Raw genomic sequence first — 19,533 nt, forward strand, 5'->3', positions numbered from 1 at the left:
TTTGGATCCCTAGGGCTTGGGGAAGTTTATCTTTTCAGGGCTGTTTGAAAGATAGGGCTGTTGGAAAGAACATTTTAGTAGCTTGGTAGCAATTTGTGGTCTCTCCTTGCTTTTCTTGGCAGCAGGACTTGCTTTCCCTGGCAGAGCTCTGCCCGGATGTGCTGTTGAGGCCCAGCATTTTAAGAAGACTGTCTCAATGGCTGAGTTTTTTAGGGCTCACTTCACATTTGTATTCCAATTCATTGAGTGTTTATCCAGAGGCTTGGACGAGGTTTGATGGAGAGCTTTGTCAACAAAGAAAAAAAAAGTCAGTAGATAAAATTAGAGAATAGCTTTCTCAGGTGAGGAATACATTCACGACTGAATTCTTGGAGAAAAACGAACCACTGTTATGTTCTTGAACTTATGGTTTCTAGGAAAAAGTAATTCCACACAAGAGAGTAGGAAAGAATGATCTTTCTTAGTGCTTAAATATGTGCAATTCAGGAAAAGTTGTTTATTTTCCATTGAAAGGGGAACAGGGTGTTACAAATGAAGCTGTGTCCAGGTACTAATAAAATGAAACCTCAGAGTGAACTGGGATAACTTCCAATTCACTGCAGTTATGCAAAGGCATAATTTAGTCCTTTAATCTTTGATTAAAAAAAACCAACAACTCTGAATCTGTAATCTCAATTTAAAACTAAATTACCTGGTTGCTATCTCTCTCTTTCTCTTATTAAGGAAAATCACTTTATAAGAAAAATACTTTTGGGATGTGATACACAGCCTCTTTCAGAATGACCAAGGAATTTCATAAAGAAGCGAACAGAGAAAATAGAACAAGAATAACATCGATGGATTTTCTGAGGTCATCAGATTCTGGCTTGGGTCTTTGATTCAGTCCTTTATCCAAATCACTTAGCATTTAATCACAGTGAGCTGCTGTTCAGCAAAGAAATCCCCCCAAAGATTAAAAAAAAAAAATCTCTCCATTCTTTTGTTCCTCATGAGGCTGTCACTACTGAATATTGTAATGTCCCAGCAGAACAAAGGGAAGGGGAAGACGGAGGCATTACTGGCAATCATTGCCAAGGTTAGGAGAAACTAGGGGTAGAAATTAAAATAGCAGCAATCACTCTCAAAGAGTATTTCCACTTCATACAGGATCAAGCAGCTAAAAAAAGAGACAGTTGCTCTAATTCAAGATGTTATGGTTTTTATGGTGGGCATAAAGAATTTGCACTACCCCTGACATTTAGCCTCAAGTCATCTTGTAGTAGAAATGCTGACGGAGGGAATGATATACTGAGAACTCACAATTCATCTTTTTCCGTTGTCTCCTTTCTTCATCTATACTAAACAAATGGGATGAATTCACACTCTTTCCGTTAGAATTCATCAGGCAGTAAGCATAGCTATCCACTGTTTCAGCCTTCCCGAGCCCTCTACCTAATGAGACGATTTCTGCCTGCAGAATGGATTATATTTAGACCAAGCTCTCAGTCTGAATTGAGATTTCTGTGAAGTAATATCTTTTTTTCTCATCAGCTAAGAGAGTGAGGTAAAAATAGAACTCCCTGACTTCTCTTTTGCTAATGTGTGTTAACAAGAAGAGTGAATGAACTCAGCTTGTATCTTACAGCTCCAAACACCCTTAAGATGGATGATTCCCTTGAGTCTCTATTCAGTGACCACCACCAGACTGACAGGGCTACAGGCTGGCTCATCTGTAGCTGTACTGTGTTGTTGAAACCAAAGCATTACCACTGATCTTTTGGGTGATGAGAGTGCCAGCAGCTAGGAAGCTGACATCATAGAGATGATAACAGCTCAGTGTGCCAGGAACTGTGCTAAGTGCTTTATGTGACATAGCCCCATTCAGTTCTCATATGAGCCCAGTGGATGGGGTCACTACTATACCCACTGATGCCCAGAGGGTTAAGTAACTTACTCAAGGTCACTCAAAATGGAAAGAAAGAATGATGAACTCAATTTGAATCTTCACTGCTCCGAACATGGTCAAGATGGATGGTTCCCAGGTCTTTCTAATTCGGAAGACTGTTATAACTTCTGTGGCCACATTAGTATTCTTAGTTCAAAGTCCTGGTGGTGCCACTGTGAACATTCTCCTCCTGCTACTTATTGCTCTAAACCCGCTTATCTTTCTGAAATCTTTTCATTTCCAATTTAGTTTCAGGATTCTCCAGTTTCTCTCTTTCATGCTCTTGGCTTCAGAACCAACACTGTCAGAGAATAGTATCTTTCCTCTGAAATTGGAACACTATATAATAATTTTCATTCATGTTTTTCATTCATCCTAAAATAGCTCATATTTTTGAAAACTAGCAAACTCGTATTAGTTGTCATATGAAGGAGCCCTTACTGTGTCCTCTGTTTTACTTAATTAAAAAAAAATTAAGGTGTCTAGTCTTATAGTTAATGATTTGGTCAAAGTGTTACAGACGGATCCAGACACACAGCTTATAATTCCTTGGTTATTTAGGGAAGCAGAGGACATTGTAGTCACACAGTGTATTCACACTACACGCCAGGACCTGTGATATCTGCTTTATATATATAATTTTTGAAGCTACGAGAATTATTTCCATTTTACAGAGGAGGGAGTTTAGGCTCAAAGAGATTAGGTGACGCACTCAATGTCACTTGCGGAGAAACTGGGATTTGAATACAGGCCTGCTGAACTCCAAAGCCTAGATTTACTTTACCAAGAACAGCTGTGTGGAAAGTCTGTAAGGACAAACCTGTTCCCAAAGTGGTTCTGACTTTGCAAAGAACCACAAATATGAATGCCCCACCTAACGAGCTGATGGTGGATAGTTTTCTCATTACTAAGTTTTGGAGAGCATCAATAATCTTAAAAAGCAAAGCAGATGAAACAGTAATTGCACTTGGGGGGAAAAGTCAAATTCATATTTCTCAGACATTACTAAATGACAGCGACTTTTGAGTGGATAACCCTTGGGTCACTTGGCTGTTATTTCTCTCTCTAGGTCACTTTCTTCTGATAAACTTTGAACATTGAAACATTTCTTCTTTGTTGTCATCATGAGGGGGAATGGTTTTATTCGGCAGCCTTTCATGGGAAAGCAATGTAGGACTTTTTTTCTTTTCTTGTCTATATTAGGAGTTCCCTCCCACCCAACCTCCCTTATGTGGAGCTGCAATGACCAATCTGAAGCAGTCTCTAGGAGAGCCAAGACAGGGGATGAATCCTTTAGAAGAGCCCAATGTAAGGGAATCTTTGTCTCTTCTTTGGTCCAACTAAGCTCCTACAATAATTGCCAAAGAATGTTGAGAATTGTAGCATTTAGGACTGAAAAATTTGAGGCCATATTGTGACTTCTTCCATAGTATAAATATACCTTCTTCTGATTTCTAGTAAATAGTCTGACCAAGTCTATTTATCTGCTGGAAAACCCCATAGTAGAGAGGTCCCACATGTTATGGGGGCTACCTGTTCCAATAAGTATAACATCCTCACTCCAAGTTGCATAGCAGAGAGGTTAAAAAGCAAGATTCTGCAGGAATACTGCTTAAACTCAAACCCTGGCTTCATCCATTAGCCCTGTACAGCCATTCTTCACCCTTCTCCATCCTCTGTTTCTCAGGGAGGTTGGACTGCAAGGACTGCATGTGAATTGTTTCAGTGGACTCTCCTGCCCTCCAGCTTCTGTCTGGCTTTGGCCAGTATAGAGCCCTGGAAGGAAAAGAAGGACTGGAGAAGAGTGGGCATTGGGGTATTTATTCCCAGAGCCCTTCCAGCAGGCTGCTATGGCCACAGTCTCAGCTCCTGTCAAGTGACCTTCTGCATGCAGAACTCTCCTCTGGGTCCTGGTACTCTTCCTTTGGCTTAGGATGGGCAATTTTTCCATACTGTTAGTAGCCCAGGGAGCCTGCCCTATCCCTCAGAGTTTTCCTACCCCCTCCCACACCCTTCTAAATGACTCCTTTATTAAACTTATCACAATTTACTTAATTTAAATATGCCATCTTTTTTTTTTTTTTTTTTTTTAGGCTGGGACTCCGACAAATACAACCACTGACTGTATAACCTTGGGCAAATTCCTTAATTCCTCTTGGTCTCAGTTTTCTCCTCTGTAAAATGGTGGTTTAATAATATTTTCTGCAGAAGGTCATCTTAAGAATCAAAGTACAATATATAAGGTGCAGTACATTATGCATATAGGAATTACTAAGGAAATGCTAAGCTCATAGAACTACCACGAAGTTCTAGCTCACACACTACCTTAACTCAACTATAGTAACTCACTTCTGGGAACTTGGGTTAAGTTTTCAGTCAAGAATCAATAAGGCAAAAAAGAAAAAAACCCTTATGATCAAAATTCATTTTTAAAAATCCCTTACATCACCTATCAGAATATGGTACAGTTGATTTTCTTGTATCCAGTCCTGCAGAGTAGTTCTTATTGACATTGAAGTTTGAGAACCCATCAGCTAGACTTAAGAAAGGTAAATCTATATGTAAATGTCAGTCTTCTGCTTTCGCCATGACTATGGGGTCCCTAGAGGAGACTCAGAGATGCCAGCAAATTCCAAAGTGTTCCTGCAGCTTGTGGGGTTGGCTTTGTTCTGTTCTTCTTCCAAGGTTCTGTCAACTTATTGCCAGCTAAGAGACTTGTAGTTTGCTGTGAAGATTAAAAGGAGACCTTGGGGTCACACGGTAGGTAGGGAGGCTAGGTTCTCAAGACAGCTCAGCTGTAAATTACACTGGGTGAATGCTGCTGTTCCCATGTGTCTAGGATGGTTCTCTATTGAGCATGAAAAAGATGTAAGCATTTCCCACATATTCTATTTAATCATCACAACAACCCTGATGGTGATCATTATTATCTTCTCCAGTTTGGGGATGAGGAAGCTAAGATCTTGTGCCCAGAATAAGGTAACAGAGAGTCTAATACTTGGCGGGGATAGTATTTAAGGCAGGATTGTCTGACCCAGAGCTGAGTTTTTATTCAGCGTGGTCACATGCTGTACAGTAGCTAACCCCTAATGCTCTGTGAGTGCACAACATAAGAATAAAACTCTATGTTTTTGTAGCTGCTCACATTGGTTACCTAGAATAACATACAAGTGTTTGTTTGCCTGGAAAGTTTTTTATTCCCTGTATTTAAAGGCAAGAGGATCAGCCCTGTATTCTAGCAATTTCTTTCCGAAGGCTAAATGTACCATGCTCCAACTACTTCTTGGGGCCCTATTTCTAGACCCTTCTCTATGTTGTTGAACCACTTCTAGTCCAGCACTTCCCAACTCTGGCTGCACAGTGGACTCGATCACCTGGGGAAGTCCTTTAAAAATGCCCAAGTCAGCCCCCGCCTAACCCCCAAGATGGATGGACCAGAAATCTCTGAAAGGTGGCCTGAGTATTACTATTTTCTAAAAGGCTCTCTCAGAACATTTTAATGGGCAGCCAGTGTTGAAAATAACTGCTCCAGTTTGTTAAAAGATAATTGGTGTGAATATTGGCAAAAGCCCTCTGGCATGAAGAAAGAGAACCAGTTTCTTCTAGCTAATGTTTGTTAGCCAGAATTATCTGTGGCATAGTCCATGTGATTTAATAGACCTGGTCTTCCAGGGCAGCTGAATGCAAATGTTTCTCAAGCGTAGAACGGGATGTCAGGGCTTACAGAGAAAGTGGGAAACTGGAATGATGACTCCATCTAATTCGGCCATGCTGGATGATTCACCTGGATTCTCTCATGTCCTGAGCATCGAAAACATAATGAAGAGTTTTTAAATTGAATGTTTAAAAGAGTGAAAACAACTCCATCCCTTTTTCTGTTTCCTTTTACCTTGTATTTATGTACCACCAGGTGCCTTGCTCTTGGCAGTGAGCGTGAATGAATGGCACAGCTCAGCCCCTGAAGCCTGTGTGCAGAGACTGAGGGATTGTGATGGAGTAGTTCATTCATGCTCATGTTAAGGGAGCTGCTAATAGCAGAGTAGTGCTCCTGCGATTATTAATATCTAGGTCTGGGAGAGATTGCGATGGCTTCTTTTCCAGTTGCCACCTCAGCAGAAAGGGAAATAAAAAACCCTAACTTGTAAAGTTAGACAATTAGACTGTAAAGTTTGTATATGTGACAACTTCAGATACAAAGTCGCACACTTACCCCTGACGGGGCTTAAGAGGAGAGAGTGTCAAACATAATACCAAAGTGAAAGAAGGTAGCTCTTCATCTACAAAATATTTTTAAACACATTTACCAGGTTAAACAATAACTAATTTTTTGGAAGAGGAGAGTACCCAAAGTCAAATGCCCTAAGATGAAGAGATGCTTATGCCATTTTTTTTTAAATAAAGAAAATGCAAAGTTAGAGTGGTCCTGAAGGAACCTAGGATGAATAAGTTACAGACATGATTACTCTAATAGTGCAGACAGGGTTGAGAGAGAAGAGGGGAGGGGAGAGATGGAGAAAGGCATGGATGGAGGATGACGTTTGGATTCAGATTTTGGAAAGGAAAGTAAAGGAAGGAGGTGAGCAGAGATTTATTTTTTAAATTTTATTAATGTGTTTTCCCCTCTTTTTCTTGTTATTTTTCTCATCTGTCTATTCATACTTGGATATTTTCTCCAATAAACTATCTTCTAAGGACTCTGAGAATGCACTGAACATTTTTGGAGGGTTTACTGGGTGCCAGACACCACTTTAGGAGTTTTACATATCTTCTCCATTTCATTTAGTTCTCTTAGCACAGACAAGTGGGAGAAGATAGTTCCATTTTACAGGTGGGATGAAGAGAGAGATGGAGGAATGTGCCCCAGGTTACTCAGCCAGAAGGTGGTGAAGAACTCAAGCCTTCGGATATCAGCGCCTGGCATTTAACTACCAATCGGTCCTGCTGGGACTCCGGCTCCTCTGGCACCATCCCCGGGACCTGCTCAGAGAGTTTGCACGGGGCCGGTCGCGTTCCATCGTCTAACAAGGTCCAGCACAGCGCAAATCCGAAGATCGTCTACCCCGGGGAAAAAGAGAGTCTGTTTAATTCTCCTGTGGCCCTCCAAGTGAGTTATTTTGGGTTCCATTGCCTAGACGAGGAAAGTGAGGCTTTGCCTGCTCTGCGCTCACAGGGTCGGCAGGTAGTGGGACCCTAGGTTCCTGCTGTATTCCAGAGATAATCAAAGTTGCACAGGTCTCGTCATTTTTATGCAAAGGCGTCCGGAAGGCTCGAACTCTCCCTCGCACAAGCCCATCTGTCTCTGTGCGCCGCCCCCAGGACACTGAAGCAGGCGGCGAGCAGCGCCGAGTGGGTGGAGAACCGTCCCCCGCCACTCACCCCTCGGCCAACTCTCAGCGCCTTCTCAGCCGGCACCCACGAGGCCGACCTCTCTCGGCCTAAAAAAAAAAAAAAAATCCCAGCCTCCCCTGCACCCCGCCCGCCGCCCCCAGGGAGCTGCATTAATATTAATCTCGCTGAATAATTGAAGGCCAGAGATTTATTCGAGCTTCGGCGGGGGAGGGCGCGCAGCTGGGCCGCGTTTAGGCTGTACCACCGCGTGTTTCAGCCGCTCGACTCCGCGGGACCTGGGACCCCCAGACGTGGGAGGATGGGGTGGGTGTGCCCGCCTGTGAGTTTGGGGGTGAGTGTGAGCTGAAGCGGGTGCTCCGGGGAGTGAGGAGGGAGCGCCAGGGGCTGCTCCAGGGAGGCGGAGACGGAGGGGCATCCCGGGTCTCCGCGCCGTCGCCTGCGCTTCACCCCGCACGGGGTGACCCGGGGCCACGCGGGCTTCAGGGGAAACAATAGCTACTCCTTAGATCCTGGGCTCCTGCCACCGGCTGCCCAAGCCTTCCCGGACGAGCGGCGGGGCCTCTTTTCTTATTTGGCTAATTTATGGCGAGAGGCTGGGGGGAGGGATGGCAGAGGAGGGACCGCGACTGGAGATGGGGGCGGGGGGCGGCGGTTAAAGGAGTTGCCCGAGGCGGCGGCGCGGGTGATGTCAGCTCTCGACGAAAATAGAGAGGGATCGCCTGCAAATCCCCAGCTCCGGCGGGGCTAAACCTTGCAATCCCTCCCCGGCCGGCGCCGAGCCAGGGCGCAGCGGCCTCCACCGCCTCCCCCGGCGCGCACACACCCGCACACGCGCACGCACGCTCACCGTCCTCTGCCACCACTCTGCTCCCGCCACTCGCCGCGCCCGCGAGCCCCGCAGCAAAGCACAGGTGGCAGCGGCTGCAGGGGCGCATCGCCGGCGTGCGCCCTCCTGCAGCCCTGGGCGCATCGCTCTCTCGGGGAAGCCACCCTCGGAGCCCCCGGAGCTCCCAGCCAAGCGCCATCCCTGCGGGCGGAGGGAAGCGCGGGTCGCGCGCCGTGGAGAGCCGGGACGCGGATTAGCGCCCGCAGGAGCCTCCTGCGCCCGTTGAGGCGCTAAAGGGCTTACCCCGGAGGCGGGTGGAAGGGCGGGCAGAGGCTCCTCTTAAATACCGCTCCCGGCCGCACTTCGCGCTCACCCCGGCGGCCGCTCTCTCCCTCGCCCACAGCTGCGGGATAGTGCTGAAGAGGAGGGGGCGTTCCCCAGACCATGGCATCTACGGAAGGGTGAGGGGATTTTTATCTGTACCCGCGGGAAAGCGGGGTCGCGCGCGGGGTGGTGGCGCCCCTATCCGGAATGCGGACAGAGAGGCGTCGGCGGCGGGCCTCGGAGGTGGTGGCGGAGCCGTGGCTTGGCTGGGGATGCGATGGTGGGGAGGGGATTGATTTTCTTTCTTGGAGATTGCTGCTTAATCCTTTGAAAATGCGAGAGGCGGAGGGTTGTTTTATTTTGATTAAAAGGGTAAGGTGCGCTGTGGGCGTGAGAGTGTGAGGAAGAAATCCTCTTGAGGTTACTTTTGGGATTTCAAAACAATAGGGGATTGGGCACAGTGTGAGCAGACACCGGGGTAGCAGCGCCTGGAGCGCGGCGCCCCAGGCCCGAGGCGGGCTTGCAGGTGGTGCCGGCCCGGAATGAATGAGCCAAGACCGGGCCTTGGGGCGGGGCAAGGACCAGCGCGCGCGGCGTTGAACGCCAGGTTTGCAGAGTCGCCATGGAGATGCTGGGCCCGCTCGGATCGCTCCTTGTTCCTGGAAGGCGGAATCTCCCTGGCTAGCTCTAAGGAAGGGTGGAAGAGATTTGGGTGCTTCCCGGGAGGCGGGAAAACGTGTGGTTTGGGACAAGGGCAGGAGTCGCCAGACTCCAGCGGGCAGGGATAGCATTGACTTCCTTATTCAGCCCGAGAGTCTGGAGTCGTGTCCTGCCTCCCGAGATTACAGTTGGCATGGGGAAAGCTCCCTCACAGTGATAACTAAAGACAACTGTCTTTAGCAAGAGACAGAAGGGGCTGCAGGGGGCAAAAGGATTCTTTGAATACTCACACATCAAAGGAAAGGTCCACAAACAGAGTCCTTGGACCAGTATCTCCCAGAAAACTTTCTGGGCTTCGTAGAACCTGAGTGGCAATGAAAAAGACTGGGCAGCTCAGTCCTTTGGTTAATTCCCAAAATTGCAGTTACTCACTTGCAAGCGATCACAAGATCCATGTTATGTGAAAAGCAAATATCAGGGGCTTCTCTGGGCTCAAGTGGTGGTGTTGGCATTTTCCAGTTTCTCCTAAGAAATTTTACCAACTCCGCAGGCTTGTTTTAGGGGAATGGATCTCTAAGCAGGCTGAAGAGCTGGTGTCCAAAGCCAGATCTCTAGACTGCAATCTCCAATAGAAGGAAAATATTTCTAAAACTGTCTCTCTGTCCAGGAGAAGGAATTCATTCCTTTTCTGTCCCCCAGAGTCCTTCCAAAGGCATCTGGCATCTTGTCATTGCATGAAATTTTGTCTCTCCCTTTGCCCTATTTCGCAATTTGGACTTTTTTGATTATTATTTCTCCAAAAAGATGTTTCAGGAAGACACCTGTGTACAAGGAGGGTGGTACCTTGTGCTAAAACAGATCTCTAGAAATAGATACTAGGAGCCCATATGAATCAAGATCGGTGTCTTCCCATGTTTAGTTAAAAAGGCTTTTATATTAGAAAAGATATGAAAGAATTTCTGGTTGCCTTCATGGACCTTCTAGACTTATCCTTGCTTGTAAAGGCTAAGGTGGAAAACATCCGTGAAAAAGATGGATGATATTAGTCTTCCAAATCCTGCATCCAGCTCACTCCCTATTTTGATGGCCAGATAGAGAAGGAGAGGTTACCACAACCACCCCAAACTAAGTATGTTTATTTCACCTTTGTCCTAAATGAAAGCTGTCAAATGATGTGACATTCAATGTAGAGCCAAAGTGATTTTCAGCATTTTAGAAAGATTCCCATCCAATTAATCCCATCTTTCTGCACTGTTTATGGTTAAGAAAAGATTCATCAGAGGAACTTATATTTAAGAGATGAAAGAATTGAAAAAAGTTGAATGGTTGGGAGACAAATACAGGATCTATGACCCATTATTATTTAACAGCAGTAACTGATGAGCAGGTGACATTCTCAGAAGCCCTGGTGTTTCCTTTCTTCTTCTCTTCTTTTCTTCCAGGAGCATTTACTGAACACTTGTTGAGTGGAACTCACTTGTGAGGAACTCTGAGTTGGGGGGATATAGAAATAGTCTGGGATCTGCCTTTTAGAAGTCTAGCTCCATCCAGTCAAGGATTTTTATTAGTAAATTGTTCACGTGGACTCATGAGATCTCTTGCAACTTCTAACATCTTTGGTTAATGTGCCTTGTAAAGAAAAATTTACTAAGACTCCTCAGGCTGTCTCCTTTGTTAGCTTTTGCCCTTTAACAATATTGAAATTGTTTCCTTGAAACATACATTACTGAGAAGGAAGCAAAAATAGCAATATAGTTTTATGCTTTCAATTTATATGTTTTCAGTTCAACTCTGTTTGATCCCGAATGCTTGGGGAATAGGATAATATGGGAAACTGACCATTCTGGTTCACATTTATTTGGTGATGTAATTATCAGCAGCAGAACATGTTAATTACCAATTTCTAAAGAATTATTACAAGCAATAATGACACCTTATGTTTGTTTAACACTTCACTTTCAAAGCTCATTCGTGTACCTCATCACATTTGATTCTTCCAGTAACTCTGTGAAGAAGACAGTCCCACAAAAATAGACTTTAAGGATAAAATTATACATAGGGAATATCATCTTTCCAGAAAGATTCCAAGACTTGGCAAAGCTTTGGGGTTATCATCTGAAAATGATGTGTGCTGGGCATGGCTGGTGCAGATTACTGGCTTTCTCTCAAACTTTTGGCATACCTATCCTGCAAATTGCCTTTTAGGATATTCTCTTTGCAACCTGTGCATTGGTCTTTGCCTGTACAGAGCATATGCCACCACAGTCTGGTTTTTTGAGGGCTTTGATTATTTGGAATTGAAATTATTAGCATCCAGTTTCTATAAAAATCAATAGTGGACTATTTGGTAGTTCCCAGGCTCTGAGAGGTATTTTCCTGCAAAGCAAGGTCTCATTTAATAGTTGAGCGTTCTTTTTTTCTGAGTCCCCTGTCATGGCTAGAATTACAGAGATGGCTTTTAGGTCCCTGACCCAAATTGGAAAGAGATTATAAGTAGTTGGTGGCAGCCAGGCTAGTGTCCATTACTGACTGGGTCACAGTGGAGTGTCCAGATGCTGAAGAGGCAGGCATTTTAGAAATATCTTCTTGGGCTAGGTCACTCTGTATGTCAGAGACCCAAGGCAATCTGTCTTCTGATCAGCTCCCAAGAGCCAAGGGGTCAGGGCGAAAGCCAGCCATGAGGGCTTGGGCTTCAGTTTGACTTAAAGAGCAAGGGAAACAGAAAACTGCTGACAGTGGAAAAACCCTGGCAAGGGAGACCCCTTGAATTTATTATTTCAAGTAAATAAAAGCAAACCATAACCATTGTCCTCTCGCTTCTCCCCTTGGGAATGAATTTGAGGTCAGCAGGAGGAAGAGCCTACAGAGTGGACTTATTGCAAAGTGAGTGAAGGATATGGGGCTTATGGTCTAGAGGGGTTTGCAGGTTGCATGCCTCAGGCTTGGCTGGAATTTTCATTTCTTATTTTCAATAATATAGAAATCAGCCTCCTGGGGGAAAATAGATATTAGTAGAGCTATGAGAAAACCATTTCATGTTTACTAAGACAGTCGCTTGTGAGTAATTGAAAGCTTAATTCTCAGGAAATAATTTCTAAATCCAGATGAAACTTGTGAGGCAGAAACTCCATGTTATTAAAAACCAAAAGACAAATCTGCTCATCAGTATCAATGGCCACTTCTTTTCCTCTTCCATGCACACAATTAGGTGTTTTGTGTCTCCTTTGGCTTTGGCTTTAAAGGATGTGTCAGACAAGGAAAAGTCCTTAAGCGATGATGCTTCAGCTGCAAAAAACGAGCAATATATTTAACAGCTAAGTGTGAGATTTCTGGGTCAGTGTGCCATAAATCCTACAGTTCCAGAATTGCAAAGCTTTTTCATGATTTGAAGCTCAACACAGAGTGATTTCAATGTAAATCCTCCCCTCCCTGCCCTCCTCCATGGCTGTGTCACACAATGCCCTGATGTCTGGTTTCCCCCCTTTTAAAGGCAAACTGAATTGTTTCTCATATTGAATTTTTCTCCCATTGGACTGGCTTGCCTCTTGGCATGAGCTGAATCTATTCTTCATTTCAGTCGCCTGCTACAATTATTTTAATCTACTAAAACACTGATAGTATTAAATCTTCTAGGAATAGTAGGCAGAAGCATTATTCTGAAGATAAAATTTTAGTTTTGCTTGCATTTAAAGAACTTGTCTTCGCAGTCTGAAGAAACATCTAACAAACACCAGACACTGCCTTGCTTGCAGCTTTGGATTTCATGCCCTTAACAGCTTGTTGGGGGCCAGGCAGGATGCTTCATAGAAAGGGTTTTAGAATCCAGATTATGGCAAATCTCTTTATTTATCACGATCATGAGCTTGCTCTCTCCTCCCTCTGCCCTCCCCTCACTCCGCAACTCTCCAAGTGCCAACTCCTTGGAATGAATTAATTAAAGGAATGTTTAAAAATATCTCTTTGCTCCATCTTCAAGAGCTCCATCATTGACTGGAGGCAGATGGGCCACATATTTGTCAGTAGGATAGAAAAGGACTAGCATCTCATTATAAATCTGTCTGGTTGGCTTTAAATGATGTCAGAAAAGACAATGGGCCTGCAGTATTAAAGGATAATGAAAGGAAGATCTTTACAATTTTTAAAAGAAGACCTCATTTTCTTAGTGCTTTGGTTTTTCTTTTAAAAAGTGTTGTTTCTCAATGATGTCGATATTTATTTATTTTTCATTCATGTATTTAATGTCTCACTTAGATAAACAGATATGACCACTGTTTGCTGAACTGCTGTTTGGTGTTTTTGGCAACCTCGACAGTTGCTTTGGAGTATGGACTCACTGAGCAAGAACTGTCCTTTGAAAATGGAATGAAGGGAATGAACTCGATTTGGCAGCTAGACTTGATCTGTGTCAATCCTGGTCTCTAGGATAGATGATGGCAATGTTAAAGACCTTGAATGATGTTTGGGGTCAAGGAGGGAGATGCTGTCCCCATGCCCCCCTCTATATTAGAGGCTTCACTTAAATCACTGAGAGTACTTTCTTCTCTTACGTTTGGTCAGGAGGGCCATCTGTCACTTGCTGTTTGTAATCTGGCACAGGACTTTCTGTCATGTGGTTCTGCCATCCCAAGTTCCCAGCCATTGTGCTGTCAGGATCACAGAACTGGTGATGAAGTTGGAAGTGAATCTGAGACCTGTCTGCCTCCTGCTTTGCCTTTTTCCCAGCACTGGACATGAGGTACTGGGTGCCTGTGGACTGTATGTGGCCCATGGGTATATTCTTTTAGGCTCACAGAGGATTTTGAACATGTTTTAATTGTTCACCTATACTTACTTTTACCTTAAAAAAAAATCCTGATCCTGGCTTTTCTTAAAAATTGGGAGACCTGATGACAAAGAACCTTCCCTTTTATCTTGGTACCATTTATTGAGTGATTATATCCCAGTTGGCTTTGAACAGTTTAATGTGTATCAATTTATTTAATCCCCACAACAATATGATGCAGCAGGAGTGACTCTTAGCCTCATTTTACAGGTATAGAAACTGAGGTACAGAAAGAGTAGGTGAATTGCCCAAGATTTTACAGCCAGTGAGTGGCAAAGCTAGGCCTTCAACCGAAGCATCCTGGCTCTGGGATCCATGCCTGTAGTTACTAGGCCATACGTCTTAGTCCAGCAGGGCAGGGGTTAACTGGGGCTGAGGAATGGCCATCTCTTGAGATAGGGCATATGCCTTGCAAGTTGGGCACAGTCTGTTCTGAGACTGCTTTTCTCATGTTACCTGCCTGACCCCTTACCTCTCCAAGGAAGTTATTGAGAGATTGGAAGCATGCATACCATTCTCTTGGTATATACCATTGCCTAGCGGTTTTGGATTTGAAGAATTATTCAAAATCTCATTTCTATGTAAAAAAAAGATCATTCAAGCTACCTTTCCCCCCACCCCCCGAAGCACTTCTTGTTATTTTCTTTAACTTTGGTCTGGGTTGTACTTAATGGAGAGGTCTTTTGTAATTATTGGTTTGGTAGTCAGGAAGCCAATAGCGTTGTCTGGTCTAGAGGCAGTGCTTTGAAAGAGCCCAGGGCATGACCACATGGGTCCCAACCTTTGGGATATTGAATTGAGCCTTGGGTACGTGCTTTGTAGTGGCAAATGTAGCTGAGCTTATAGTAGCCCCTGGAATTTATTTTTTCTTTTGCAGCCTTCAGGTGTGGCTGTTTAGGGTTGTGACTTAACTTACGCTCTTTCCTGAAACAGCTACTGGTCTTGTCCCTCTAGGAGTGGGGCTGATGTTTATTTCATAGCAGATGCAAACAGTGATGAGCTAAGGATGCCTTTTGAATTGAGGAAGAAATCTTCCAGAAGTGTATTTCTGTGTGTTTTAAAGAGTAGGACAGTTTGCTCATCACCCAACAGATGGCAGTAAATGTCGGCACTTTGTCCACACTGGTGGTCTGACTCCCTTTGGAAGTACTTCAATCCTTAAGGAATCCCAATTCCCATGGCATTTCATTCTCTTTTGATTATAAAAGCTTTCTCTGCCAAGTATAGAATTTGGTAAGAGTGAGGCAATTGACATATATCTACAGTGTTCCATATCACCATAAACAAATATAAATAGGATCAGCCAAGCTTATGTGGCTATATATATATGACTTCATTTCATCCTTGAAAATCCCCTAGGGAATATTATCTCATTTTAGAGATGAAAAAACTGAAACTTAGAGAAACTTTGATTTTATGCTTTTACTGAGTTTTTTGTGTTTTTTTGGTCATCTAATTGTACTGTGTTTTGTATTATCCATATTTTGCAATTAATCCACATTTCCTTAAAATTTCATGGATCCTTCCTGTGCTTTTTATTTTTGTTTTGTTTTGTTTTGCTCCAGTGAGTGTCTTCAATAATTTCATTTAAAGAAAGCAAGTAGCCTAGTGTCTCTGAAGGAAAAATAATGTAAGAATCTTAAATTCTTAAAGAATCTTAAAGAATTTAAGAGGCAATGCCTTAAGAAGGACAGCAATTATTACAGGAAGAAGTTATTCTTTGAGTGGAGATGTGACATTCAAAAGAAAATGTCATCATAAAAAAGTGAGAATAAGTTTAGTTAATTGAAAATGATTGTCAGACCTATTTGTAGATGTCAAACAAGATAATTTCAAATGGAAGAAGTAGTAGTACATGAAGGGAGATAGGTAAAAGAAAACAGAGAAAAGAAGAAAATCATTCTTCTCTCTTAGAGATCATGGAAAACTAACTGCTGGAGATTGTGTTTAATCTCAATCTTTACTTAAAAGCACAGTTGGGCTGGGCATAGTGGTGTGCACCTGTAGTCCTAGCTATTCAGGAGGCTGAGGCAAGAGGACCTCTTGAGCGTGGGAATTGGGGGCTGCAGTGAGCTAGCTACAACAATGCCTGTGAATAACCACTGCACACCAACCTGGGCAACATAGCAAGACCCTGTCTCTAAAAAAATTAATTAAGAAAGAACAGTTGGAATCTGATAGATTTCTTAGGAAAGTGGATGGACATCAACATGAACAAAACCCAATTAGACAAACTTGCTCAAGAGTGAAATGGAGTGAAATGGATGGTTATCAGCCAACAACACACATCTCAGATGTTCTAAAGTGGCTGATGGTACCTGGGGGATTGGTTCGGCTATCATTTTTTCTATTTATTTGCAACATATGCTGTAGAAAAGGTGTGAAGAATAAATATTGGGCTAATTTCTAAGAATAGATTAGAGAGTAATGGAATTATAGACTGAATCTATTTTCCCAGGATTTTTCTGGAACTCAGTCCCATCAATCAGCAGATATTTATAAAATCATCATAGAATCTTGGCATTTGAAAGATCATTGATTTTTAGATCATAATTAATTGCTAACATTTCAAATGTGGAACTCATTATCTATTAGTCTGAGAGCATTGAACTTTAGATTCTTTTCACAGGTATTGATACACTGGGGTTGAGGTGTCATTGGTTGGTCCCAGGAAGCAGATTCTGAGATGGAGACTTGTGTGCATGGAGTTTATTGGAAGGAGCTTTCAGCATAAATCCTCATGAAGGAATGAGGGAAGCCAGGGTGGGCAGAGGGAGAGGTTGAAACAGTTGCACCAAAGCCTGCCCACCCACAAGGAGCTCTGGAACAGGATGGCCCTTTAGAATGATCCTGAATTGAGGAAAGAGATTTGGCCTTTCTACCCCTGCATTAACCAGCCATTGAATGGGGCTGTGCTGGAACAGGGGACATGGCCCTTGGTACAGGGCAAGGCTTGGGGTTGGGGGGAATATAGTTAAGAGCTGTCACTTATCAACATGCCCAGCAGCTGGGCAAATGAATCATTCAGTCCTGAACGTGGGGGGAAAGGGATCTGGGTAGCATGTCACAGCATCCACCACTGTTCCCAAATTCAAATGTTTGAAAGATAATAAAATAATGAGTCTAGTTGCTTGTGATCAGAATATCCAGGTGTCCACAAAGCTATCATCTGTAATAAAATGCTATACCTTGCTGGTCAAGTGATACAAAATTTCAGGTAGTCAGGAGGAATAACATTAAGTGCTCTATTGTTCAGCATGGTGACTAAAGTTGACAGCAATTGACTGTGTACTTGAAAATTGGGAGAACAGTAGATTTTAAGTGTTCTCACCACCAAAAAATGATAAGTATGTAAAGTAATGGATACATTAATTAGCTTGATTTATTTTATTCCACAGTGTATGTGTATATCAAAGCATCATGTTGTATACCACAAATACATACTATTTTTATTTGTTATAAATAAATAAGGAAATAAATAAAGCTATATCTTAAAAAATAAAAACCTCAAATATTACAAAATGGCATAAAGTAAAAAAGTAAAAGACTATCTCCGGCCCCAATCCTGTTCTGCAGAAATAGTCATTTTTTTTGTCTGCCCTTTAAGACAGGGAAAGTGGATTCTGATGGGCAGGCTGGGGAGAATTCAAGGTCATCATCTTCCTCAGGTTTATTTATTTATTTATTTTTGAGACAGAGCCTTGCTTTGTCACCTAGGCTGGAGTGCAGTGGCATGATCTCGGCTCACTGAAGCTTCCACCTCCTGGGTTCCAGTGATTCTCCTGCCTCAGCCTCTTAAGTAGCTGGGTTTACAGGTACACGCCACGATGCCTGGCTAATTTTTGTATTTTTAGTAGAGATAGGATTTCACCATGTTGGCCAGGCTGGTCTTGAACTCCTGACCTCAGGTAATCCGCCCGCCTAGGCCTCCCAAAGTGCTGAGATTATAGGTGTGAACCACTGTGCCTAGCCATCTTCCTCAGCTTTAGCTGTGTCTCACATAGTCACCAAGTACATATGACAGAAGCCCTTCTCTTCATTCCAGTCCTTCCAAGGGTGCCATGTCCAATGGAAAGATGGTTATCTGAAAGTCCTGCTTTAGAGAGAGAAATTAGTTACATTAATCTAATTTCTATCTAGAGTGGTGAGTATAATGGAAGGGGTCAGAAGGAATAATAAATAAATGTATTGGGAACAAGAGTGTAGCTATTATTGACACTTTCAGTGTTGACAGCAGCCATTTTCACACTCCTGCAAGTGTTATTTCCCATGGAGTCCTTACCTGGGGAAAAGTGAACAATGAATTAGATAAATCCTTTCTGGAATATCCACTGCATTGTACTGTTGATTCAAGAAGTCAGGTAGTCTGTCAACTTCAAGCCAAAGGTACGTATATGTTGACATTTCTCTGTTCTATTCCACTGGCAAATATTAAGATCTGTTCAGAGGTGAAAGAACACTTTTGTACACACAACCCAAGGCCTTGCAAATTATATCTTCGTGAGTGTTTTCCCTTATTTTCTTGCATCAGTTGACTGTGCTTTCTGAGACCAAGACACTGATTATCATTGTGTTTGTGTTTTTGTCAGCACAACAAATTAATTCCAGTGACTGAATTGTAGAGCAACAGAAGGTAGAGCAAGCCAACAAAATCTCATTGGAAATTGCCTTTCTTTTCTTTCCTTACCTGTTTTTAATAGTTACAAGTCTGTTACTTACCATGGCAGATCGATGTTATGCATATTTCCAGTTTGTGGGTAAAGATGTCACTGATTACATTCAATCTACATTTACGAAATACATTTTTGCACATAGAATGTAACAGCCAAATAAAAGGGTATGAATGATTCACTATTTGCTGTCAAAGAAATTATTTTCAACAAAAACTTTTAACCTTTTGTCCTCTGGACCAGTGGCTCCTTCCCCATAACACAAAAACATGGCTTTGTTAACAATAAAAACAAAACCCTTAAATATACCTGACATACCTGAAACTGGGAACAAAAAGAGGTTTAATTGGACTTACAGTTCCACATGGCTGAGGAGGCCTCTGATTCATGGCAAGAAATGAAAGGCATTTCTTACATGGCAGCAGCAAGAGAAAAATGAGGAAGAAGCAAAAGTGGAAACCCCTGATAAACCCATCAGATCTTGTGAGACTTATTCACTACCACGAGAATAGCATGGGAAAGACTGGCCCCATGATTCAATTACCTCCCTCTGGGTCCCTCCCACAACACATGGGAATTCTGGGAGATACAATTCAAGTTGAGATTTGGGTAGGGACACAGCCAAACCATATCAAGGGGGATGAGGCACTGAGACTAGTTAGAAGATGGCAGCAATAATTTAGGTGGGAGATTATGACCTGAATTAAGGTATAGAAATGAACATAGGTTACCAGATTCCAAGGATATTTAGAAGGACTTGGTGACCAAGTGCAAGTAGGTGTGAGCAGGTGGAAGGGCTTAAAACCATCTCTCAGCCTTCTAGATTAAGCAAATGGGGGTGAGGTAGGTGCAGAAAAAGGAATTCAGGAGAGAAATTAAATTTGAAGAAGATAGTGAATTTGGTTCAGCATACTGGCTTAGCATTTGTGGCGAGTGGGATATCAGTAGAGATGTTCAC

At 43.1% G+C, this 19,533-nt stretch overlaps 1 protein-coding gene across 6 annotated transcripts in view; it reads left to right on the forward strand.

Annotated features, from left to right (window-relative positions):
* The first annotated feature begins 7,487 nt into the window (after window positions 1–7,487).
* Window positions 7,488–19,533, forward strand: part of SLC1A2 (solute carrier family 1 member 2) — a 171,274-nt gene continuing 159,228 nt past the window's right edge. For 4 of the 6 annotated variants that reach the window (XR_008510928.1, XM_009246473.3, XM_054523804.1 and 1 more), the window contains exon 1: window positions 8,384–8,560. Coding sequence is in view for 4 of the 6 variants with exons in the window: in XM_009246473.3 (XP_009244748.2) it covers window positions 8,544–8,560 (17 nt within the window). In the remaining 2 variants the exon portion in view is untranslated. 6 annotated transcript variants of the gene reach the window in all.

The sequence above is a fragment of the Pongo abelii genome, chromosome 9, assembly GCF_028885655.2.
Source record: "Pongo abelii isolate AG06213 chromosome 9, NHGRI_mPonAbe1-v2.0_pri, whole genome shotgun sequence".
In the NCBI taxonomy this organism is placed as follows: Eukaryota; Metazoa; Chordata; class Mammalia; order Primates; family Hominidae; genus Pongo; species Pongo abelii.